Below are 25,557 nucleotides of genomic sequence, written 5' to 3'. Positions count from 1 at the left end.
TGGGTCAGACCCACACACTGAACCAGACACTCTGTCACTTTTTGTATGCCACAAAGTATATTTGTGCACCTGTGCACTCACACCTGTAATATCCCAGAAACATTAGTGTTAATACTTTAATATTTATGTTTATATCTCTATTTCTACACTTTATATGATTGCTTGGTGTCTGTTGTACGTTTCATTGATTCTGATTCTGAAATAGTCAACGATTTGATCTAGCTAAAAATTAAGCCATGTACGAAAAACAAATGCTGTATTCAAATTGGAAAGACAGCAGCAATGTGGAGGATTCAGTCAGCAATTTGAAATAGTGCAGTATATGCAGATTCTGTTTCCTGTAAGCTGTCAAGAGTCTTTTATCTAACTTAAACTTGTGATGTTACTATTCTAAAACGAATTCAAAGCTCTGAATTTCTAAAATAACAATCACAACCCATTAAACGTTCACAAGATGACCACAAGATGTCTCTGCAGCACGTGCCGTGGACAGCGCAAAAAGCAAAGAAACACAAAGCAGGACAGACAAATGCGTCTGGAATGAAAGTGCGAGAACAGTGATGCTGTTGTTAAAGGTGAAACATGACTATCAACATACTTTAGCTGCAGTATAGTTTGTAACCAGTGTGACATAAACTAACTAACAACGCGCAGTGAATGGTAGCTACACAAAAGCCTGTTTCATCACGTATTTGACCCCGGGATCTATTTTTTCTCCAAGCTTCATTTTTTAATTGTGGTGAACTTCACGTAGCTGCCTGATGCGCATTCTGCTCATCAGTGGACTGAATTGTCTTTGGGTCATCAGTAATAAAGCGCCTTCAGGCGACGGTGGTTGTGATTTGGCGCTATATAAATAAAATAAACTTGAATTGAATCAGTATAATTCAGGGTTGTATATTATAATAAACGTGTTGAGACATTTTCCAGCTCACATGTATTCATTACTGTTTCCCCCAATACCGAATTTAAAACTTTTTTATTCAGGAGCTAAAGTTAAAAACGGGAAAGTGGGTAAGTGACGTGTCCGTGATGGTGTTTGTGTGGCGCAGAGGAACCACATGACACGGTAACTTCAGAGGTCTTTCTCAGCCGTCTGCTGAGCCAACAGGAGCAGTGCAACAAGGACGCCCTTTGTTTTCTTCACTAACCGGACACCGCTATACGAGGAAGACCTGCTGAACCGCACCGTGAGTGTATTTTGCTTTTAAAACATCCAAACAGCGACGTTGTAAACTGCGCAACATCAGGGTGTTAACCTGGAGGTGGCAATAAAACGAGGCAGTCTGATTTCCCTTTAATGAAACATAAAACTTGAATCTGAAGTTAAGACAAAATTATTAGAGAGAAAGATTTGTGACAGGTTTATTACAGCTTCACAGCAGTGAAGCATTAACCTGCCTCACGCCTGTACCTTCTTACTAAAGGTGTAAAAGGTGGCACTGAATCATGGAGCATTCTTAGTTTTTCACAGGAAAAGTCATTTTACAAAAGCATAAACGGTGCAGTTTGGTGCACATGATGTCACATTGATTCAGGGATGTAACACTGATGTTGTAAAACGATTCCCTTCATAAGGCTTTATAAAACTTATAAAAGCTTTATAAAAATAAACTGACACAGTTTGTTTTCTCTTTTTTCTGATAATGTAATGATGAGTATTACTGTACTTGTCGTCATTATTAGAAAACCATGCTGGGACAAAACATTAACGCAACCACTAAGCACACTGTTACTTATTCTAAACACAGTGACTTCATCAGTTCCTCTTTGCAGCTGTTTTTGTGTTTAATAGAACAAAAGCAGATATCGCAGTGCATGTTTTCTTGTGCTCGTTTTTGTTACGACTCTCTGAACTGGGCCATGTAGATTAAAGTGGAGTAGACTCTGGTCAGGAGCAGCAGGTGTTGTGCTCCTTAACAAAGGCACCAGTGAACTGATAAGAGGCTTTGCTTCTAAATTTAGAACCAGGACGGCTTCCTGTCCCCACAGTGTGAGCAGTGGTGAGTTTCTGCAAAGTTAACTTGTTTTTTAATTGGGAATTAATTACATTTAAACTCCTAAATAAATACACACTTTTAGATTCTGGATTTGCTTTTCGGATTTGGGGAATTTCATTGCCCTGCGACAGACTGGCGACCTGTCCAGGGTGTACCCTGCCTCTCACCCTAAGACAGCTGGGATAGGCTCCAGCACCCATGACCCTGAAAAAGGATAAGCGGAAGAGAATGGTTGGATCGATGGGAACTTCATCTAGTTTTTCAACTATGTGTCCATCCTGAAGTCTTGGGAAAATGGAGTGTGTGTAAATGAATGCAAACAAATCCCCAAATACACACTGTCATGGTCCTCGGTCAGTTGTTTTCAGTGTTTTGGACTGTTTTGGTTATTTATCAAGGGATGGTTTTTTATAATGTTTAGGTTATTTCCTGTATTGGTTCTCTTTGTGAACTTAATCCAGTTATTTGTTCCAAATTCTTCCCTCAGCGCTTCTCCCTCTTGTGTGAAGTCTGTTGTATTAGGTCACACATCACTTCCTGTTTTATAGAGAGCAGCATAAACACAGTTGAGCAGATTGTGTGAATCTTCGTTGTAACTGCATTTTGCGTTTCATTGTTTATAACACAGTTGCTGCAGGAGGAAGAACATGGAACGCTATATTAGATATTAACTGATAAAAGTGTGATTAGCGGTCTGTGATGTATGGAGGACAAGAGTTACACAGCAAGTACATCAAAGAAAATTAGATGTATTTTATTTTATATGCAAAATGAGAGGAGGCTGAAGGAATATAAATGTGCCTTTAAGAAACATTTTAAGAAATATAAGGAACAACTCTTCTGAACACTGTGCAAAGGGGTCTCGGGATTAGGACTGCAGATTGATTCAGAGGCTCAAATTATGGTCATAAATATTTTGTACTTGTAAATCAGACTGTCTAGTTGTGAAGTGAGTTTTGTAACCTTGTAAATCAAAATATCTAAAATGTGTGCCTAAAAAAGATTTGTATTTGTAAAAGATAATTAAACAAGTTACAAGTTGTTTGGTTAATGTCTGTTTACGGATAGAAGGCAAAAAAATATGTGTGAAGCTTCCTGTTCAAGTTCCCTCACATGCGTGTGAGTTTCAACTTGCACATACAAATTTTGACAAGATTTTTCTTCCTTTCAGCTGATTGGTCGATGTCAAGTTGTCAGGCGTCACACTGTAGAGAGAGGGCGAGTGGACCCAAATGCAGGACTCGCAGGCAGATTGAAGGTGTGGATGGTATTTATTAGTGAGGCTGGACGGACAGAAGCTATCTGAAACTGAAAGACTGGCTGACTGAAGTAGACCTGGAAACACACCTGTGGATTAGACGATGATAAGACGAGGAACTGAGAGAAACTGAGGGTTTAAATACACCGGCTCATGATGGCAAGAAACAGGTGAGTACACACAGCTGGACTAAATCTAACTAATGACACAGGAAGTGGAACATACACACAGTCCGAGGCTAACACAATAAAACAGGAAATGTGAAAACTAAACAGTGATAAGGTCCAATACGGAAAACACTGATAAGAACCCTGGCGCTTTACTTAACTTCAGGTCCTGGAAGGGTAATACATTTTAAAGATGGAGGATGGCGACAGCCATTCTGTTCATGCAAACATCGTTGGGTCTGCCGTGATATGTTTGACATGGGACTTTTGCTCCTGAACCTCTGCGCACAGCGTCTGGAGACCGGGGCTGTACGAAGTCACTTTCATCTTTACGCAGGACTGTAAGCTGTTGTCTGTGAGGCGTGAGCGGTTTTTGTTTTTAACATAGTTCATGGTGGAGAAAAGCTGCTCAAATACGTATGAGGATCTGAAGATCAACAATCCACAAATTAGGCATTGTCACAGTTTGCCAGGGCAAGCCGTGGGGATGTGGGGATTTTATTTTTTTCAAGATATTTCAAGATCACGATAATCTTCCAATTTAGAACTACAAGTTAAAAAAAAAACTAACATAAATAAAATACACTTCAGCTAAATACTTTTACAATTTATTTCCCCAAACCACGGAGCCGCAGTATAAAGACTAAAGAGCCGCATGTGGCTCCGGAGCCGCAGGTTGCCGACCCCTGGTTTAGTTGAACAAAAAACAAAATCATTGTCCAGATATATCTTTTTGAATATCACGTTTGGTTACTACACTGTGTAATTTTTCGAGGTGCACATTAGAAAAGTTGCTCCCATTAAACGTGATATTCCAAAATATATATCTGTGTGGATTCTGGAGACAAGGCAATCTACAAGTAGTCCTTGGTGTGTTGTATAAAGACGAGCAGTACTTAATCCAACCAGGAGTTTGTCGACCCAGGGCAGTGAATAAGCATCAAATAATCCACAGAGAACCATATAGACCCATCTTTCGCATCTCTTCCCTTAACCAAGCGGTTTTAGCCTTCTTCATGCTTTCAGGTGGCTAATGTGATATACCTAATGTGTATGTGTTAGTCCCTGTAGGGAAATTACTCCTCTGCATTTAACCCATTCACCCAGTGAAGCAGTGGGCAGCCACCAGTGCAGCACCCAGGCAGCAGTGTGTAGGGACGGTACCTGGCTCAGGGGTACCTCAGGGTAGCCGTTCAGTGGATTGAAACCCCTGACCTTCCGATCATGGGGCAACCACTACCTTTGTGACAGAGAGACAGAGAGAGATAACAGGCAGGAAAGCATGAGAAGATTCAGGGACAATGACAGCCCCTGTCTTTATGTTGGATGTTTTTAAATGTATTCCACTACAGATTAATTCAATTCAACTTTATTCATACAATGCCAAATTTACAACAACAGTCACCTCAAGGTGCTTTATATTGTACAGTATACCCTATAATAATAGATACAGAGAAAACCCCAACAATCATATGACCCCCTATGAGCAGCACTTTGGCGACAGTGGGAAGGAAAAACTCCCTTTTAACAGGAAGAAACCTCCGACAGAACCAGGCTCAGGGAGGGGCGGGGCCATCTGCTGTGATTGGTTGGGGTGAGAGAAGGAAGACAGGATAAAGACATGCTGTGGAAGAGAGACAGAGGTTGATAACTCTCCATAGCTGGACTGGCCATCGGCCCACCGCCTGGTGTCAATGCTTTTTTGTTGTCTTTCTTCCCTTAACGGTACAAACAATGAACGGTGGTGGATTGGCCAGATGCTGGCAGATGTGTAAAAATAAGTCAGTTGTTTGGTGGTGGCTATGGCGGAGCTTCCACAGAGGCAACAGGTGGATGAGGGAAAGGGGAGGCAGGAGGAGCAGAGACCCGAGGTAGCAGCGGCCGGAGTGTCAGGTGAACTGAACTTCAGGTAAGAAGTTATGACCTGCAGTCTATCTGGGTCAGATATAAACCAAGTTTAGGTGGAGTTTATTTTCATTATGCTGACTTTTTACAGTCAGTTACAATAACCCGTACTGCGTACTAGCTAGCATGACGGAGTTTATACAGCTGGGTGGTGCTATGATGTTACTGATAGTGAACTTTATTCATAAGGTTAGTTAGTAGAGTTGCCAACCGTCCTGTAAAAAACGGAATCGTCTCGTATTCAGAGAAAATATTACGCGTTTCGTGTTGAGCTGAAAAGGAACACAGTTTGTCCCGGACTTCAGCTACAATGAAAAAAAAAAAACACACAAAGCTGGAGTCATTCTGTCGTTACGCTGCACAGCTGTTTCTTCTTCTCTCATTCTCCCCCCTCCCTCTCCTGTTTCTACTTCAATCATGAAACTGATCAATGATCAGCTGATCGGCTTTTCTCTCTTGTTTATTTATCACCCACTTTGCGCCAGAAAGAGGAAACCAGCGGATGTCGCGCTAAACAACAGCAGCACTTTTAAGCTTGATCAGCTGTTGTTAGAATTTATTTAATATTAATTTCTAGTATCAGCTGATGTTTGCTGGAGCCACAGCTGTAAAGCTGCTGGTCATGATATCGGTTTGGATATGTGGTGAGAGGGAAACATAAAGATGAAACCAGGAGATGTCCTTACTGAATCATCAGAGCTGAACAGGTGATGGAGAAACAGGTTTACCTTTTAGGTGACATGAATGAGTTGAAGGGAAGTTATGAACTGTTTCTGAGAGACAAATAACACCAGGATCCTTTTTTATGTAGCTGACAGCTGGTAACTGTGCAGGGGCGGGTCTAGCAAAGTGTTGCCAGGGGGCCAGGTAGGGCATTAACAGGGAGAGGGGGGCACAAAGACATACTTTCTTATTCTCATTTAAAATATCTAGTTTTTATTAATTAATTATCTAAATCTTACAACCAAAGTTTTTATCTGATGTAAAATGTATAGAAATCATACATATACCAACAAGACTGTACATCACTGTCACAACAGGGTTTGTTTTCATTCAAAGGCTTTATGGCTTTAATACCTGGTGGGCTGGTCTGTAGTCAAAATGCCCGATTTTCTGTCCCAGTCCAGCCCTGCAGGTTAATACTGGCAGTGTCACCATGCCAGCTGACTGTATTTCATCATCAGCCAGTGTTGTTCTTTATCAATATTATCAAAGTTTACCATAAGGCAGCATAGAAAGTATTTACTTGCTTTCAGGTTTTATTCAAATGTTAGTCTTTTCATTTGTTTCTCCACTTTTTTCCTGTTTCAAAATAAATCACCAGTTTGTGAGAAGATTATCTTCTTTTTTTAACAGGCAGAGAAAGTTTTACATTGGAACTGGCTAATTTGTCAATTGTTTGTTACAAATGTTCGTATTTTAATATTCAAAAATGTTTTTGCCCAAAACATATGTGCACTACATGTCAGTAAAAATACTATGCAACTATTGATGTCCTTGAATGCTGAGTAAACACTGACTGATTGTATCTCTTGTACTTTATCAACGCAGTATCTAAAAACTTTGCACCGTAGTGGTTAAAATCTCATTCTAATAAGAGTTAAAAGCGCATTCGGTTATTAGGTTTATAGGGTTATTGAATTATGGTTAAGGGTTGGTGGAATTGTTTTTAACATTATCTGCCAATTACATCTGCCACCCTTCTCCAAATCTGTGCCCCTACCTGGCCCCCCCAACAAAAATTTTCTAGACACGCCACTGATTTCAGGGTCCCATCATAATTTCTTCAGAAGTAAGTACTGTATATGATGCCAGTATTTCCCCACATTTTCTAGATTCTGCACCAGTACTGTGTGTAAAATGGCATCAAAAAGTTCATTAAGTTTTATTCTTTCCCACCTGTCTTTCTGTCTCCTTTCACTTTTTAAAGGTTGCCATGTTAGAAAAAACATTTTGCGCCGTCATGGTGTTTATTGATGTGGTAAATGAATAGTTTATGAAAATATCACCAAACCTGTCATTTATTACTTTTAATATTCAGTAATGGCAGTGAGACCAAATCAGGAAAGTGTGACAGTGATTAGTGGAATTTTGTGTCAAAAGGTATTAGATCTTTTTCAACATTAAGCCCCAAATTGTAGACTAAGGTAGCTTTTACTGATTCCTACAGGGAAAATAACTTTATGCTGACCTTAAGATTAGGTGTAGTGGGCAGCCACCAGCTATAAGATTGCTTATTCTCTCAGGGAAACCTCCAAGAAGTTATGATGAGGTATATCCCAGACATTTGAGGACTGTTGTGATGAAACGTTTCTGAAAACACTGAATCATCTTTCTGGGATTTTCTTACCAGAGCATGGATCAGGATGATACATTTTACACATTCGTCCCAATGTTTCTTCAACCCTATATTTTTAGTTTTAGCAACAGCCTGTTAAATGCACAGCTGCACTCTGAACATTACACAACAGGAATAAAAACAACTTTTAGTTGAGTCGCGGTCTCCTATTAAGAAGGCAGATTTAGAAGATAAAAATTCTGATATATATTTACTGATAACAGTCTGTCTGAGGTTCTGTACAGTTAGTTTGCATTATTGGTAATGCTCTTTGTCACATTGCAGACTTTATTCAATTCAATCACCAAACCACATAAACAGTTGCTTTAAGGCACATTTGATTGTACGGTTAAGTGCCAGCAGAAACAGGCTTCTACAGAAGAGCAGGCTCTGCCTCCCATTACTACGTCTACCTGGGAACCACAAGTAAGCCAGCAGTCTTAGAGCAAAGTACTCTAAAGAGGAGATACAGTACAATGAGTTCTTGAAGATGAGATGGGTCCTTTTAGGGACATCATAAACTTTTACTTCTTTTGATAAACTTTTGATGGATGGAATTTACTGCAGTCACACAAATCCTAACCGTGGAGGAAAGGAGTTCCACTAGATCACAGCAGGTTAATACGAGAAAATAAGATGTATTGTGTGCACACTGCTGAGAAAGAGAATCTGAGTTGTGGTTGTTTTTGTAGTTTTACATGAAAATCCCAGAATTATTGAAGAGCAATACGCGGGGCTCGCCTATAAGCTTGAGTGCAAAGTTTTACTGAGACACGGTTTTGGCACAGCTTTGCAACATCCACATCACCATCTATCTCCTGTCTTTAAGCAACAAACAAACAAAAAGATGTAGCTATCACAACAGCAGCAGGCATAAGACATGATTTTTGGGGCTTTAGATATTATGCAATTTGCAATAAACTGTGTGGCACAGATTTTGTAGTGACTCATTTAAATATTCTCCTCTTTACAAATACATGTCACAAGGCCATGTATTTTTACTCCCCCTTGCGTTAGTAAATCTGGCCTAATTTTTCCGTTTTCGTCAAATTTCCAACCTTTGTAATAAAGGTCCAAATACTGCCGAGATTCGATTAAAGGAGTAGAACGTGCACTTTGTAGTTTAAATATGGCGGATATCCGGCATCACACTGATAATGAGACAAGCGCAGGGTCTTTCGGATTTTCAGAGCATTTTCCTAACTCCTTATCAGTTCTCTTACCACCTTTCCTGGACTTGGATTTGTTTCCCTGGAGGTCAAGGAAAAGCGATGGGAACGAATCTTTCTTTTTCTGCGGATGCCTTTCTAACAGCGTCACCGTGTGACGTCACATATGGCGAACCCCCTTCGCCAAGCTGACGTCAATAAATTAAACCGAAGCGGAATAACGCACTTAATAAAAGCACGGTGTGCGACAGCAGGAGCAGCCGGATACAACGCGGAGCCACTTTTACAGGCGACATGTCAAATTCAAACCTGTAGACTGAGTATGTGTATAGTTCATCGGACGGGGTACAGTGAGTTTTATGAACGGACCCAGACCCCCCGACCCACTGCTCGGCACCCACGTCGACTAACGCTAATACCCTTCACGGCTTGTTCACGGTCCAGACACATGAATGCTTTTATTTTGATGTTTCCCGGAAGTACGCCACATCCTCTGTTCTTTTCTTGACTCTACTGTATTCTCATTATCAGCACAATAGGCAGGAAGGTTTACAGCTGGAAGAAAGAAAATTTCGTTTTACGTCCTCGGAACTAGACGGGCTTTCAGCCCAACAGGGACGTATTCCGGCCCGTGTCCCTCCGCGGGGCTGATCCGGGTCCACGGCCCGAGCAGTGGATCTGCCGCAGCTGAAGCCTCCGAGATGCTCCGAGCTCTCTGCAGCTGCACAATAACAGCGTCACCGATACCGGCCTGGGGACACAGCTATGATTTTCAGACGGAGAGCCAGGTAACTTGAAATAGCTAGCAATAGATGTGAGAATGGAACAAGTGGGCACAGAACAAGATGCTGATAGCAAAACCATAACGGGGTTATTAGGATGGAGAGACTGTGGTGTACAATGGGCGGCGCTAGGCTGCGATTTTGCAGACATGGGCGAAGGTGTGGGTGTAGGGATTCTTCACACGCCAAGTCTTAACATGGTCACAAGTTCGGGAACCATATACATATATACAGCCTCTCCCTCCAACTCCGCTGGGGCATTTCAGACTTGTAATATGTGGTGAACAGGGTGGTGGCTGCTGCCCTAATATTAATCTCACATTGGTCTGCAGAAGTGACAATCAGACGGAGAGGCAGTGTGATCAGATCTGATCAAAGTGAACAGTGAAATGCACAAATCTATTTAGAGGAAGTGTGATTTCAGCTGTCATATGACATACCACACTGTAACGTGCCTGACTGCAAAGTTATGAATCCGTCTGGGTTTAAATGTCAAATAATCATAGAGAACTAGTCCATCACATATTAGGAGAGTGTCAGAAGATTATTCTAGTCATCAACGTCTCCAAGTCCACTGAAGAAGTTTTTCCCCAAACTTTTCCAGTGTCCCATTAGCCAGTAACGTAACTGGGTCGATTGAAATAGTAATATACATCAGTATAAGACATTTTTAACTGTAGAGGTTTTTTTAAATTAATTTTTTAGGGTTAAATAAAAAAATAATAAAGTTAATAAAGATGTTTTTACAAAATTGTAATAGAAGCATAAATTCTATGCACGTATTAACAGTACAAAGCTAATGTGGCAAAGTCGACAAAGTTGCCTTTATCCTCTGAAAACAATATTGCTGTAATAGTGTGAATGGTCTCTTTCTTTTTCTGTTCGCCCAGCTAGATGGAACGAGGCATCACTGTTAAGCTGGATAGATATGAATATGAGCCTGGTTCTGCCGGAGGTTTCTTCCTGTTAAAGGGAGTTTTTCCTTCCCACTGTCGCCAGCACAGTGCTTGCTCATAGGTATCATATGATTGTTTTAGTAGTGTCTACCTTACAATATAAAGCGCCTTGAGGGGACAGTTGTTGTGATTTGGTGCTATAAAAATAAAATTGAATTGATGTGAATCATATGTTATGGTCTTTACACTGAGCCCCTCTCAGCTTTAAAGACCCGTGGGAGGCTTTGATAAGTGTATCAGCTCTTTATCAGTATGATAAAAACCAAAAGTGAGGAAATACGCTTCCTTTCAACAGAGTTGCAAGGTTGTTTTGGCAATATGTAGCAGCTTATTACCAATAAGCATTTTACTAAAATGCATTAGGTTAAATTAGGTTTAATATACGTGCAATTGTATGACATAACAGCCACTTCCTGTGAGTGTTCCTTTGTTATCAAACACAAAAAGACCATGCCAGTTGTGTTCACGCTCTGATGACACCTGTGTGTGATTCCAAACCAATGAACACACATCTATCACAAATCCTGTTACATTGATCTGTTCCAGTGTGATTGTGTGACAGCAATCAATGTCACTGAAAAACAGACTGTCTGAAAGTACTATTTCATTTGACAGCTCACTACAGGCTCTTTTACATAGAACTTGTTACATATGCATGAATATGTTAAAAAAAAGACTTTTATTGATGTATATTTTTATCCCTTTTCTAGTGGTGTTGGGTTTTTATTTAAATGCTTGATAATGGAAAGTATTGTCACACTTACTGTTTAAGATGGGCAAACCCTTTTAATAATTAGTAGTGCCAACTATGGAAACACCATAGACATCAATAGACATTAGGGCTGCCACGATTAGTCGACCAGTCACGATTACGTCGACTATCAAAATCGTCGACGACTGATTTAATATTCGACGCGTCATTTGAAGCTTTGTAAGATCCCAAAAGACGCAGGAATAAGTAGCAGGATTTAAGAGTGTAATAACGGACTGAAACAGAAGATGGCAGCACTGCATGTACAAGGATGCCAGCTGCCGTTAAACCCCGAAGAAGAAGAAGCTGTGTCCAGTATCGTAGCTGTGTACAAATTCAGGGGCTGCATCCTTCGCAGGCCACATTTGTTGGCTGATTACGTTACAGCGACGTGACAAATGTCTAAATTCGAAGACTCAGAAAAATGTGTCCTCCTTCTCCCCAGATTTGAAGGATGGGTGTATCCTTCGTGGACCAACCTTTCCCAGAATTCATAGCACAACTCAGCCAATTCCAGTTTCCAACAATGGCAGCAGCTACTTAGTTTTAATATTACTCTTATTATTTCTGGGTCACAAAATAAACCTTTAACACATTTTCAGGCGATACTGTAGCTGTGTAAACTTCAAATATCTGCTCGGTTTATCAAGACACCACATATTTGCAAAAGCGCTCCGACGTTTTCGGAGACGTTTGGCTGAGGTTAAAGTTACAGTTACAGACATTAATACATACATGTTTACAATGAACAGATACACATTTGAACACATTTTTAAAAATCTTTATTACATATACACCCCATTATTTTAGGTTTCACAATTACCTCATAATTTGTTCTACCATTACTACACAAATATGTATCATAGAATAGAGTGTTGTAAGAGAATGCCACACCCATACATATAAACCCACAGGAAAAATCAAGACACTGGTATCAGAGGCAGACTGGTACACGGATACTAACTAAAACACAGCATAAACAGGGAGGACCCCCCCGTCCCCCCTTAGGAATTTTTGGGGAATGAATTCATTGGAGATGGTGCAGCACGGTACAAAAATTTCAAGGTGTCAAGAGTTTCACTCTCCAGTGGACTGACTCGAGAAGAGAGGCGGTTGCCATGGTAAAGTAGAGAGGAGTCGTCTTTCTTCTCATTACAGAGACAAGCCCCCTGCACAAAGTGTAAGGGGAAACATGAGCCAGACACCAGAACAAAGACCAGTAGGGAGGCCAGGTTTAAACTGTGACCCCTCCCCAACTTTTTCAAACCAATCACATTCATGCCTTGTTTGTGCCACATTATAAAAAACTCTGTTCAATGGCGAGTGGTAGCCTTTCCTAGCCAAGGAAAAGTCCATGGTGCTATGTAAAATTAACTTGAACCTTTAACTGATTAGTATTTAAATTTTGGTTAAAAGTATGCTTTGAGTTTATTCATCTTCTGTTATAAGAATGAACCGGACATCAGTATCTAAGGAATCTAAGGAATACAAGATCTATTTTCAGACTGGTTTCCTTCCCGAAGATACTTCAGTCGTTTTTGTTTTATGACTCATCCAGCTGTCCCCGTCTCTTCATGCCTTTTCTCCTCTTCAAACCCTATCCTGTCACTTTAATGACATTATCTTACTGTGTTTGATTCTTCCATCCATCCATCCATCCATCCATCCATCCATCCATCCATCCATCCATCCATCCATCCATCCATCCATCCAATCGTCCGACTACCATCCATCCATCCATCCATCTATCCATCTATCCAATCGTCCAACTACCATCCATCCATCCATCCATCCATCCATCCATCCATCCATCCATCCAATCGTCCGACTACCATCCATCCATCCATCCATCCATCCATCCATCCATCCATCCATCCATCCATCCATCCATCCATCCATCCATCCATCCGTATTACTCTCTTTCCACACACTTTTCCCCTTCTTTTTCTGTATCTTCCTCTTCCACTGACTGCTTTGGGCTCACAACTATGTGCATCATTCCATTCATCCATCCTTCTCTCCTCCTCACAGGATGTTGCGATCGCTGGTTTGTGGTCGGCTGGGTCCAGTTTGGATGTGGAAAGCGCTGCTATTCTTTGTGGCCATTGCTTTTGCCACCCAGCTGCTGGGAATCATCTTCAACAAGAGGTATGGTTTTGCTTTTTCAATTTGAACTGCATTGGATTTTTACATTTTTGCGTCAGATTTAGTTTTCTTTCTCTCTATTATGAGGAAATTATGTTGGCAGTTCATGGACAACTGTGGGCTGCCCGTGTTCCTATAGAGTGGGTTTTTGTCACATGGTAACAGTGTCACAAATATGTGGTAGAGCTGGTACAACCATTGGATGTCCTTTTTTCGTCCATCTGTGAAGAAAAGTGAAGTTGTACAGACCGAAAGTGAAACAGAGATCACTGGTTTGTGGTCATAAACAGCTCTCTCTACGTTTCATACTAACTCAGCATAAACGAGTGTGTAATGTCTTTGTACTTGTCTCATTCCTGGTCAACTATTATCGCGCTAGTACCTGTTGACTTGTCAAGCAGTTGGCATTAACTAACATACAGCATCATCCATGTCGAGCAACATGCAGTTGGTATTGTGGAGGACTACAGCATGGGAGTACGTTTGCAGTGGTTGAAAACCCCCTCGCTGTAAGCTCTACATAGGCAAATTTATGCTCAACAGTATTGCATATAGCAATATATATACTATAATACAGTAATAGTAAAATAACAGCCACACCGCTAGATGCTGCTCTGGGTTCATTACATGCAAAGCGAGATATTTCAAGCCTTTATTTGTTATAATTTTGATGATTATGGCTTACAGCTTATGAAAACTTCAAATTCAAAAGCTCAGCAAATTTGAATATTTTGAAAAAGTTCAATATCGTAGGTTCAAAGTGTCACGCTCTCATCAGCTAATTAATCCAAAACACCTGCAAAGAGCCTTTAAATGGTCTCTCAGTCTGGTTCATGGGGAAGACTACTGACCTGACAGTTGTGCAGAAAACCATCACTACAGCCTCCATAAAGAGGGAACACCTCAAAAGGTAATTGCAAAAGAGGTTGGATGTTCTCAAAGTGCTGCATCAAAGCACATTAATAGAAAGTTCTGTGGAAGAAAACGGTGCACAAGCAGCAGGGATGACCTCAGCCTGGACAGGATTGTTAGGAAAAGGCCGTTCAACAGTGTGAGAGACCTTCACAAGGAGTGACTGAGGCTGGAGTTAGTGCAACACACAGACGGATCCTGGAGTTGAGCTTCAAATGCTCTATTCCTCATGTCAAGCTGATCCTGAACAACAAACAGAATCACCTGGCTAAAGAATAAAAGAACTGCTCTGTTAATCTGTGGCACAAAGTCCAGTTTCTGGTGGGAGCAAATTTTGCATCTCATTTGGAAACCAAGGTCCTAGAGTCTGGAGGAAGAATGGCGAGCAGTGTCGGTCAAGTTATTTGAAAAAGTAATTAGTTACTAATTACTGATTACTTTTCCAAGAAAGCAATCCTGTTACTTTACTGATTACTTATTTTCAAAAGTAATTAGTTACTTAGTTACATTTTAAAACCATGATAAACAACCTGAATATGTAATAGAGCAACAGACCTTTCAGCCCAGTTCTACTTTTTCTGCATAATCCATCATATAAAATGTAATCAAATGAAAAACTTGTTTTGTTAGTTTTAATCTTTTAACTTCATGCATGAAGCAAAAATTAAATAATATGCGACATTCTCTGACTGGAAGAATGTTTAACATTTAAATCTATTTTCTGCATATTCCAGCACATAAAATAAAATAATGTTTTGTGTTTTCACTCTTTCAAATAGATGCGAGTAAAACACAGCAGAAAATAAATAAAATCAAAGACTCAGCAGCTCTTAAATCTATTGTCACCTGTTTAGCAGGAGTGGGACGGGTGGAGGTTTGCCCACAGTGGTCCTGTCAGTGGGAGGATCCGGGGGTTTCTCTGTGAACGTCACATTCCCGTGGCAGCGTGCTCGCTGCTCGCTCAGAGTTGAAGTTTAATGTTTCGGTGTAGAAAGAAGTTTTCTTTCCGCGCAGAGTGTGCAGCAAACGCTGATGTTTTTGTCACTTTTTACAGAATCAAACTCAAAGTAATGTGATTACTTTCACGCTTTAAACGCTGCATGGTCGTCCATTATTGATCTGCAAACATCTGTTGCTGCCACGGACGTCGCACGGGCTTACGTCATTGTCATGAGACACTCTCAGAAACAAAGTCATGACGGTTTAGTAAAACCTTGTTCAATGACCATGGGATAATTGTGCTTGATTGGCCAGCAAACTCACGTGACCTGAACGGGCTTTGCCAAGAGAAAGATGAGACACATGAGACCAAACAATGCAGAAGAGCCGAAGGCTGCTATTGAAGCATCCTGGTCTTCTATAACACGTCACTGCTGACGTGCCACGCCGCACTGAGGCAGTAATTCATGCAAAAGGGGCCCGAGACAAGTACTGAGTACTTATGTATGATTATACTATCCAGGGTTTTCATAAGTGTAAGCCATGATCATCATAATTATAACAAGTAAAGTCTTGAAATATCTCGCTCTGCATGTAATGAGTCTACATTAGTTTCACCTTTTAAGTAGAATTACTGAAAATCTTTTTGCACTATATTCTAATATTTCGAGTTTCACATGTACATGGTGAGACCCAGGGGAAAAAAATATTTTGATTTTGATTTTTTTCAGATAAATCAAGTGTTGGGACGGTAAAAAAAACACATTACAAAAACAAAATTGTTTTTAACTAATTTTATTTAAATTTTACAACATGTGCACTACAGTGCACAAGGGGAGTTCATTGATCACGAATGTGAAACTAACAACATTCAAGAGCTATTTAAGAAAATTAAAAGCTCCACTGAATTTGTTGTAAGCAGGATATTAAACCTTATTTATATAACAATATCACAAAGATGTAGATCAGGGACCAACTTAGAAGTCACTGACACTTCACTAGCTGTAAGCCATTGGTTCAGGAACAAGTGATTGCACTGGGCTTTCTATTTCACAAAAATCAATTCATTTATGATATCTGAGGAAGTACTGTGATTTATTTTATTTTATTTGGAGACACAAAGGAACATTTGGCACTTCCCACATCTCACATATGTTTTACTGTTGCACCCAACCATTCTACAACTGAAATGCCTTGGACTGTTAACCATCTCAGGCAAGTGGAGGGAACCATATTTTGCTACACTCTCATCTGATTGGGGCCTCCTTTTCTTGATTTTTGGAGAGAACTCTTCATTACTGGTATTATTCAGGTCTTGTTCACATGTTTGTCCCTGGTTTCTCAGCCAAGAGGAGCTTGAACTCCAGATACTGGGAGTTCTTTTTGCACATTGAGATCATTGATAACTTTCAGCAAAGACGTGATCGTGTAGAAACAATCAGGTGTCATGGATTCAGCTATAAATGCGACTCTTATTTTTTACTATACTGGAAAACATTCCTGCATTTTACCCATATTTTATTTTTAACTCAAAGCAAAAATTCCAGATTCTCCTACATGTTGGTTTTGGACCAGATAGGACGACAGATTTCAGGTGGCCCTGTGTTTTTCTCTATCACATCTGCCACTGCATCTCGATAATCTTTGTGTGGCTCCTCCTGGGTTCTCACCCTCTCCTATCTGGCTCACATGACTCTCATCTTCTGAAAAATCTCTGTTTGAATCTCGCTCAATTATTCTGTTAAGAATTCTCTCTGCCTTTGTTAAAGAGTTGTCTACTAGGAAAAAGTGAAATAAATATAAGTACAAAGTCCCGACGTGCACTAGAGTACACATTAATAAATTAGTCATGTTCTCTGTGAAACTCAATAAGCTTAATTCTTAAAAACCCCTCAAATTATTTACTAGATGTTTATTTTTGAAAATTAAAAAGCATTTTAAATGTAAATATCAAGCTTACCTTTCTTTCTTCCATAAAATATGCTGGTAGGCATGCCAACCATTTTGAAAAGGTGGGTAAAAGACAATTGGCAAGGCCACACCCCCACACATGTGATATCATTTTAAAGGTACTGTTGTCCTCTCTAAGAAACATCAGGACTTAGAAGAGTGGCAAGTAGACTATAAGAGCTACAAGCAAAAACTAAATGTGTACTACAGTGCACAAAAATGAATTACTGGGTCTCAGGAGGATAACAAGCCTCCACACTGCGCCCCCTGGTGGATACACAAGATATTACCACCGGTTTTCCTAAATGCTGCTTTTGGGACGTTACCACCCATGGTTGCATCTTCCAGGTGAGGGTATCATTACAGCCACCCATCAGCTGGCAATTGGTCAGAAATCCGTCACGCGCCCACCCACGGTCCTGTCAGGGATGAGACCGCCGTTTTTAAAGTGGCTGTATCTGTAAGCCTAGTCTTCAAAGTAGAGATACTGTCTGTCTCCTGAACCCTGGTTCCACAGAACAGGGCCCTGAATGTTGTTAAATACTGTTGTCCTTGCTGTCCCACTATTACCCAACCATTAAGCCACAGCTGCAGGACAAATGCTACCCAATCACATGCTTCTCATTCAGTTTGCTATTAATGATGAAGAAATGATTGCTGCTGCTTTCTTGGAGTATTTGTGCCTGTGTGAAATGAAATCCCCGTGCTACCACAGTATAGCTTTGAACATTTTGGCTGTGATGTGTCTGTGTTTATGTAACATCTGCTTAGAAGGAAACCATCCAGACAGGAATAAAACTCAGTTATAAAATCAGTTCACAGCAACTAATAAATTCAAAGCTCATACGTTTATACTTCTTTAAGACATTTTATCTTTGCATGAAGTAAGGAGTTAGGTTCAAAGTGTACTCAGCAACTGAACTGTTTCTGTTTGTTGTCCTTTCTTGAATCACCTTGTTGTTGAATTGTGCTATACAAATAAACTTGCCTTGCCTTGCCTTTCTTTTACATTTCCTGTGAACAGCCACATCAGTTCTATCGGTTGAGACAGTGTGATGCTGCTAAGCTGTTTGCTTTAAACATGATTTCTGATGTGGGGTGAAAACCTACTGATTTTGTAGTACAAGTAAGACCAAGAATTGATTTGCATTGATTGTAGAAATGTCAATACTATCATATGGTGAGTAGATTTGAGTTGTGGTAAAATCCCAGAGATGTTCTGAACAATAATTATTTACAGTTTGCTCCTCTCTTCCCACTCGTCCAACAGCAGTGCCCAACCAGCTGCTCACTCCATCTTTTCATCCCCTGATGCCCAGGGGCCGTCTCTGGGCTCCTGTCAGCCCCACACTCACATCATGTTCCTCAAGACACACAAGACAGCAAGCAGCACAGTGCTCAACATGCTGTACCGCTTTGGAGAGGAACGCAACCTTCGCTTTGCCCTTCCACTGGGCTACCAGCTGGGGTACCCACTACCCTTCAATGCTCACAGAGTCAAAGGTTATCGAGGTCCCCGAGCCACGGAGTTTCACATCATGGGCAATCACATGAGGTTTAATAAGCCAGAGGTAAGTCGTTCACACGAAGAGAATGGTGGGTAAAATAGAAGGCTGACAGTAATGACTGAAAATGGTTTGATAATCATACAGCCATCTGTATAATCCTCTACTGTTCAAATTTCCAACATGGCTGGACATTTTAAAGAGACTCATTTTATAGTTTATATATAGAAAATGAAAGTGTACAAACTCATATACAGATGTGACATCAGTAGCCTCAGCCATATAATAAAAATTGGCAGAAGATAATCAACAACAACTAATGAACAAAATACACAAAAATAATACACAGAGGTCGTTTTGTGGGCTAAAGTGATGTTCATTTAGAAATTTGCTCAAATTGGACTAAAAACACTACAGACACTAAACTCCATGCTTAGTCTGACTTAACCTAACCGCCTGTATGACTGTAGGAGGACTGCCAGCCCATCCAAACCTTCAGACTCTTAGGAAACTGAACCCTTCAACCAGCACTAGAAGGTCCCAGTGGGATTGGTTAGCCTAACTCTGCCGGGCTGTGCATTAGCACTATTTGTCATTCTGGCTAATCACCAGACTGCTAGTGTAAATACCTGTAAATACCCGTGTCAGCAAGCCAAACCCTCTGTCCAGATTGAGCATGCTCAGCGGTAGAATGACATCAGAGGAGCTTCTGTTGGTTTCATAATTAAAACAATGGATAGTTGAACCGTTGCTGATGTCAGAGACAATACGTGATGCTACTGCAGTAGTATCGTTATTTGTAACTGTTTCAATTTTTGTCTTCCAGGTGGAGAAAGTGATGCCTGCAGACACATTCTACTTTTCTATCATCAGGGATCCTGTCGCGCTGGCGGAGTCCTCTTTTGCTTATTACAAAGAAGTAGCTCCTGCCTTTCGGAAGGCAAAAGGGCTGGGCGACTTTGTCGACGACCCAAATAAATACTATGACCCTCGTCTTCGCAACAACCACTATGCCCGCAACCTGCTGTGGTTTGATTTTGGCATGGACAATAATGCTAATTTCTCAGTGGAATTAGCTCAGCATGGTGAGGCCATGATCCGCCAGACATTCAGACTGATTCTTGTGTCCGAGTACTTTGACCAGTCTATGATCCTGCTGAGACATGCCCTCTGCTGGCCACTGGATGCTGTAGTCTCATTTAGCCTTAACGCTCGGCAGCAAAAGCCCAGCAGCAACAGCGTAATGAGCGGAAGCTGGGTCGGCAAAGCTGCCGTAGCGGCTGGCGTCGGTGCTAGAGCTGGACGCTCACAAGGCAAGATGTTGCCCAATCTGTCGCTAACGGATCATCAGCGGGAGAAGCTACGCCAGTGGAACGCCTTAGATTGGTACCTATACAAAGCCTTCAACCGCACGTTCTGGGAGGATATCGACAAGTTTGGTCGTGCCCAGATGGAGCAAGAAGTAGCTCTTCTCAGGATGCGGCGGGAAATCCTGGGCCGGGTTTGTCTGAAGGATGGTGGAAAGCCCGTAGAAGCGTACCGGATACGAGACAAAAATATCCGACCCTTTCAGAGCGGAGTAGTAAAGATTCTTGGATACGAGCTCCAGCCGGGTCTCGACAATGCTACCAGGACGGCCTGTCTGAGGATGATTAGGCCCGAGATCCAATACAAAGATTTGCTGGATAGTAAACAGTTCCCACGGGCTGTCCAACCCCAGCTGGGACAGCAGGGACAGGGACTGCTAGCAGCTGGTGGTGCTTTTGTAAGACATGATTCATCTAGGACAGGAGAGAAAATGATGATGAGAGAAGCTGAGATGGAAAGAGAAAGAGACTGGGATGGAAGCCGTATAATGAAGAGTAACCAGACTTTAAAAGGAGTGCGAGAAAAAGAAAGATTGAGATAGTTTAAGGTGAGTTACATGTTACCTTTGATTTGTGAGGGGAAACGGACCAGAGACGCCTGAGCCAAATTTAGTTTACATGTGAGAAAGAAACAAGCTTCTCTGCAGCACTTCCAGTTTTCTTTCTTTTCCTGAACACACTCTCTGGTTTGGTATGTTTTCATCTTTGGCAATTACTCCCAGTGACAGTCTATTTTATTATTGGAACTGCATTTTCTTATTGTGTTGATGCTTAAATTAAATGAAAGTTACAAGCTGTCCCAAGGTTACAGAGGAGGGGTACACCGCTCGGGTCTTGTGGCTGATCCGACACAGGCGGGAGTTTGTGAAAATAAAAACATGAAGACAGTCTCGCTGGACAGAGCACTGCAGAAAACCAAGACATTTTAGGTTTGTTGTTGCATTAACAGCTGTTATTGATTTCATCAGACAAATGATCGCTTCCTTGCTCAAATCTTTTTTTGTATTTTAACATACAGACTGTTTTTTACATAAGCTTGCCTTTAAACGCGGCTCAGAGACAGCAAATCTCATCTATAGGAGAAGTCCGCAGATAGCAGCTGTGGTGGTGCAGGTACATCTTCCAGATGAATTTTTAAAAATTCACTTTTAGGCAGGATTTTAAATGTTTTGATTTACATCAGGTTTGTGTAATGATTTTTTTCCCAGTGAAATTAAGGTAGTGCTTCAAAATAAGTGCCCGTGGGCGTGTCTCCTGAAACACCACAGGCTTGTTTGTGCTGTCGAGTGGTGAGTCTGGACTCTAAAAGCTATTTCTGGATTATGAGTTTCAGTTTTCTGCCACAGTTTGTTTACATTTAGGAAAATACATCTTTTAGCTTTAGACTAAGATTGCTATATTGTTTCAGATCCACACTTTCAGCAACATTAACCACGTCTGCACCTGTCGGGCAGAAAGCTTATGGCTCGCTGTTGTTTCCAGTGACTCCCAGCAGTCCCAGTTTCATTTTGTCATTGAGCTGCTCTTCCATAGTGAGGTCCAAAGCTACATTGGGCAAGTGCAGGGCCAGCATGCTTACCTTTCCCTCCTTTCTGAGGACGTGCCTGTGGAAGGAAAGTAGAGTCACAGACCATATTAGGAGTTTTAGCAGGTAAAGTGCTAAAGCTAGACGACTGTTTCAGTTGTGTTCTTCACCAACTGCTGTCCGTACAATCTAACACAGGCTGAAAACAACGTTTCTTTGATTGCATAAGAAGTGTCACAGAGTGGGTTCACTGACAGTGTTGGCCCTGCCTTAGTGAGGGTCATCCCTGCATGCGAGGTAGCACAGGTGACAGACAGCGTCAGACGTGACTGCATGCATATACAGGAAATATGCATGCGCCACTTTGTTTTTAAATGAACCTCCTTACAACAGGTTGTTTCCTAGATCGTACATGTTCGTTCATTGTTGAAAGTATTGAATTTATTGCCCAGTGTCAAACATTCGATTGTCTTGTTCTCCGTCCAGAGTCGGCCACCCTACACAGCGCACATCTGGTCACCTCAGCAGTGGCCCGTAAGGGAGATTCAGGCATACTGTGTTTGAGTGGCTACCTCCTCTGATGAAAGGATATTATTCATCTCTTACAGTCAGTGTGTTTAAAGAGAGTCAATACTGAACAACGTCTTAAAATCAAAGGGACATAAGGTGTTTATTTCCCTTCACTCAGGAAACCAGTGATTTATTTTAGTTTACTCTAAAACTCTGACTTTCTCTTCATTCATAAATAAGCCATCATTAACAGTGAAACTCTTGCTTCAGGAGTGTCATAGTCCTGTCTGGGGTCTCAACAACATTGTTTCAGTCGCGCTAATTAAAATGTGCTCGATGTCACATCCAGAAAGGTCTCTGGAGGTCAAGCCTACGCAGACGTTTGGAATGACAGAAGCTGCTTCTATGTCACAGCAGCGTAACTGAAGTAAATGGTTTCCTTTCCCGTGGTTTTCCTGGTTTCCAAGTCACGTCGTGTTGACTTCACTGAAAGAGACCTTTCTGTCTTTTGCACCTGCCAGCTTTCGTTTAGATTTCGAAGAATATCGCTTCCTATTCTGCTTGTTCGTGTTTTACACCAGTAACAGCTGAACATTCAAAAAATTACACAATATGGATTTTTTTTATCATAGAGTGCTACTACATGCTGTAACATAAGTGTCCCTTATATTTTGGTTATTAGATAACTGTGACTATTATATCCAGGTACATTTTGTCACTCTCTGAAGGTTAGTGGTGATAAGTCATATTTACACACAGCATACATGTCGGTACTCAATCGCTGACGAATGCCAATCAATTCTTGCCAACATGGACGACAAACAGTTAATACACTGAAAACTCCATCATAATGTTTTTGTGCTTTTCGAGCGCCCTTCTATAGGATACCACAGTCGTGTCATGTAATCAGCACAGTGCAATAAAGAAATAAAAAGACTTTATTAATGCTGAGGAAATTTCTTTATTACACACTTAATTCCAATATAAATATGGAAGATGGCAAACAAGTTGAAAAATGTAAACAAGTAAAAATAAAATGAGGTGAAACATTTTCACATAAATAAATAACAAAGTTAAACCTGTTTCTTAAATTCAGGACAGTAACTGTGTTGTCACCTCTGTCTGCTCATACTTTTTATTGGTGTTTAAACACGTGTGTGTGTGTTTTCTTCCTTTTAATTGCACTCCATTAAAAACAGCTTCTGGTACTAGAAGGTACCAGAAAGTCAAACTTTGCTTCCCGATCTAGGATAAAGCTTTATTTGAATTTTCGCAAATACTGTAATGTGACTCATTTTGTAGCTCGTTTTCAGTATTAAAGTTCCATGTTGTACATAGTGGACAAGAGCGGTACAGGTCAGAGTAAGAAGCAGTGGTAGGTGGTGTGATTTACCTTCTGTCATGCCCACTTCGCCAACGATCTCTATTCAGCCACTCCCACAGCCCTGACAGGACATTTCACAGAGAACTCCTCATGTTGCTCCAGATGTTACTGAGCAGGCCGAGCAGCTGCAGTATATGTGGCTATGATCTTACTTGAAACTGTATTCTGTCGGAAATTTGTAGTAGATCACGCTCTTTGTGTGCATCTGTTGTGTTTGTTTTCTTGTACTAAATAATTAAAAAAATCTTTAACTCTCCTACGTCTTTTTGCCTCCTTGTTTGTAACATTTGACAGCAGCTGTGTGATACGGTGGTTGTTCTGTGCTGCATTAAAATGTCCTGAGTAAAAAGATCAAAGAACTTTATGTGTAAATTGTTACATTTATAATCATGAAACAGAAAATGCAGTGAGTGCAAAGCAAACTGTAAGTTTACAGCTGCCGTTGCATCTGTGCAAATATCAGCCTCCATATTTGTGACTATTTTCACAATTGTTTCATCTTTAAATTTAAGAATTAAAACTTGTTATTCAAGCTTGTGTACATCGTTAGATCATATTCAAGTTGAACATATTGAACATCTTCATAGACTCCACATTTTATTCAATGAAAAATGTCTTTAAAAATCTTTTTACTGAGCTCACAGACCTACACAATCATTTCCCGTAGACTTCTATGCAGTGTTCATGCAACCCGAGGATGCCCTGCCAGCATTAGAAACACTGCAGGTTTAAATGACGTAGAATTAGTAGATACATGAAACCATGTCCATTTTATAACTATTCTGTGAAACAACCATATTTGATTGACAGGTTGGACTGCTCAGTTATCAGCTAAAGCTAGTGAGTTTAGTTAGCAGGCTGCTTTGTACATTATAGTTAGCACTCAGAAATATACTGAGGTATAAACTGTCTCGAATCAGATCATACAGCAGGCCAAGGAGTTCATAACACTCCTCCCGAGACATGTTTTGATATTTAGATTTTTTTAGATAATTTAATTTAATTTCACAGAAACATTTTTTTTTGTAATATTCTGTTCCTTGACGTGGACATCAGCTTGTTTGATCACAGAATGTGAAGCTGAGTGAAGCTGAAAAATATTTTATTCAGAACTGTGGAAGTTGTCAGAGATGCAGGACAGACAGGGCAAACAAAAAGATTAAAGGACGTGCCAGCGTTTGAGGAGCCTGAGAACGGGCAAAATGATGACACCCACAGTCTATTATGGACAAGATGTATAAGCTCTGAAGTTATGAGGTTTGGTTTCTCAGACAGGAGATCGCCTGTGAAGGGAAACATCTTTCCTTGGCAGCCTTGTTGAGGACATTTGTTCTCATTTGTTGCCTTAATGGACTTGCTAATATTTATTTCAAAGTGTTGCCTATTTTCTGTTTGATGTAGTCAGAGAATCACGTGGTTGTGGGCCACGTTGTTTGATACTGTTGTGCCTAAAAACTTCACAGCCCTACATTTAACAGTTCTTATTTTGGATGAGGTGCATCAACTCCTTTTAGCTTTCACCTTCCCTCTCTGATGTCTGGCCTTCCTCCACTTCATCCTTTGACTGATTCCTTTTCGACAGCTCTGAGTAAAATCCTTTCTGCCTCTTTCTGCCCTCTACTTCCTGAAGTATAGACACTGTTCCAATCGGTTATGAGGTAGTAAGTTCTGCCGACTTAAAAGAACACAGAATAAAAGTTTTGTTTTGGAAAGCCTGTAATTACTACGCATTTGAGAAATCTAGATCTAAGTTAAGATGCTCAAATTAAAGAAGGAACAATTTGAGTTTAAGCAATAGAATCTACAAAAAACAGAAGTATCACTTAATCTCTCATGGCCATAAAATATGGAAGCTGATGTGTTCTGTTTGCCCAGCCCACACAAAAGCCAGGATGCCCCCTGACAGTACAGCAGGAGTCATATATATGGTGCATGATGTAGAAGTATCAGACTCGTGTCCCCAAAGGAGGACAAAAGTTAATTGCTGGGTCTTA

General features: G+C 40.7%; 1 protein-coding gene across 2 annotated transcripts; it reads left to right on the top strand.

Moving 5' to 3' along the window:
* The first annotated feature begins 1,058 nt into the window (after nt 1-1,058).
* gal3st4 (galactose-3-O-sulfotransferase 4) lies at nt 1,059-23,819 on the top strand. 2 transcript variants are annotated; one of them, XM_085255130.1, is made up of 5 exons: nt 1,059-1,190; nt 3,172-3,428; nt 13,358-13,474; nt 18,543-18,843; nt 19,604-23,819. In XM_085255130.1, exons 2-5 carry the CDS (start codon nt 3,412-3,414, stop codon nt 20,684-20,686), a joined length of 1,518 nt encoding a protein of 505 aa, XP_085111256.1. In that variant the 5' UTR covers nt 1,059-1,190; nt 3,172-3,411; the 3' UTR covers nt 20,687-23,819. The 2 variants fall into 2 exon arrangements, with proteins under 2 accessions (XP_085111256.1, XP_085111249.1); XM_085255123.1 differs by lacking the exons at nt 1,059-1,190; nt 3,172-3,428 and adding an exon at nt 8,989-9,625.
* Nucleotides 23,820-25,557: the final 1,738 nt, after the last annotated feature.

The sequence above is a fragment of the Mchenga conophoros genome, linkage group LG3 (assembly GCF_057382185.1).
Source record: "Mchenga conophoros isolate Kocher_MC1m ecotype Shallow Benthic linkage group LG3, M_conophoros_male_GT1.1, whole genome shotgun sequence".
Lineage (NCBI taxonomy): Eukaryota > Metazoa > Chordata > Actinopteri > Cichliformes > Cichlidae > Mchenga > Mchenga conophoros.
Note: the sequence above shows the minus strand (reverse complement) of the source record. Positions and strands in the feature narration are given on the sequence as shown.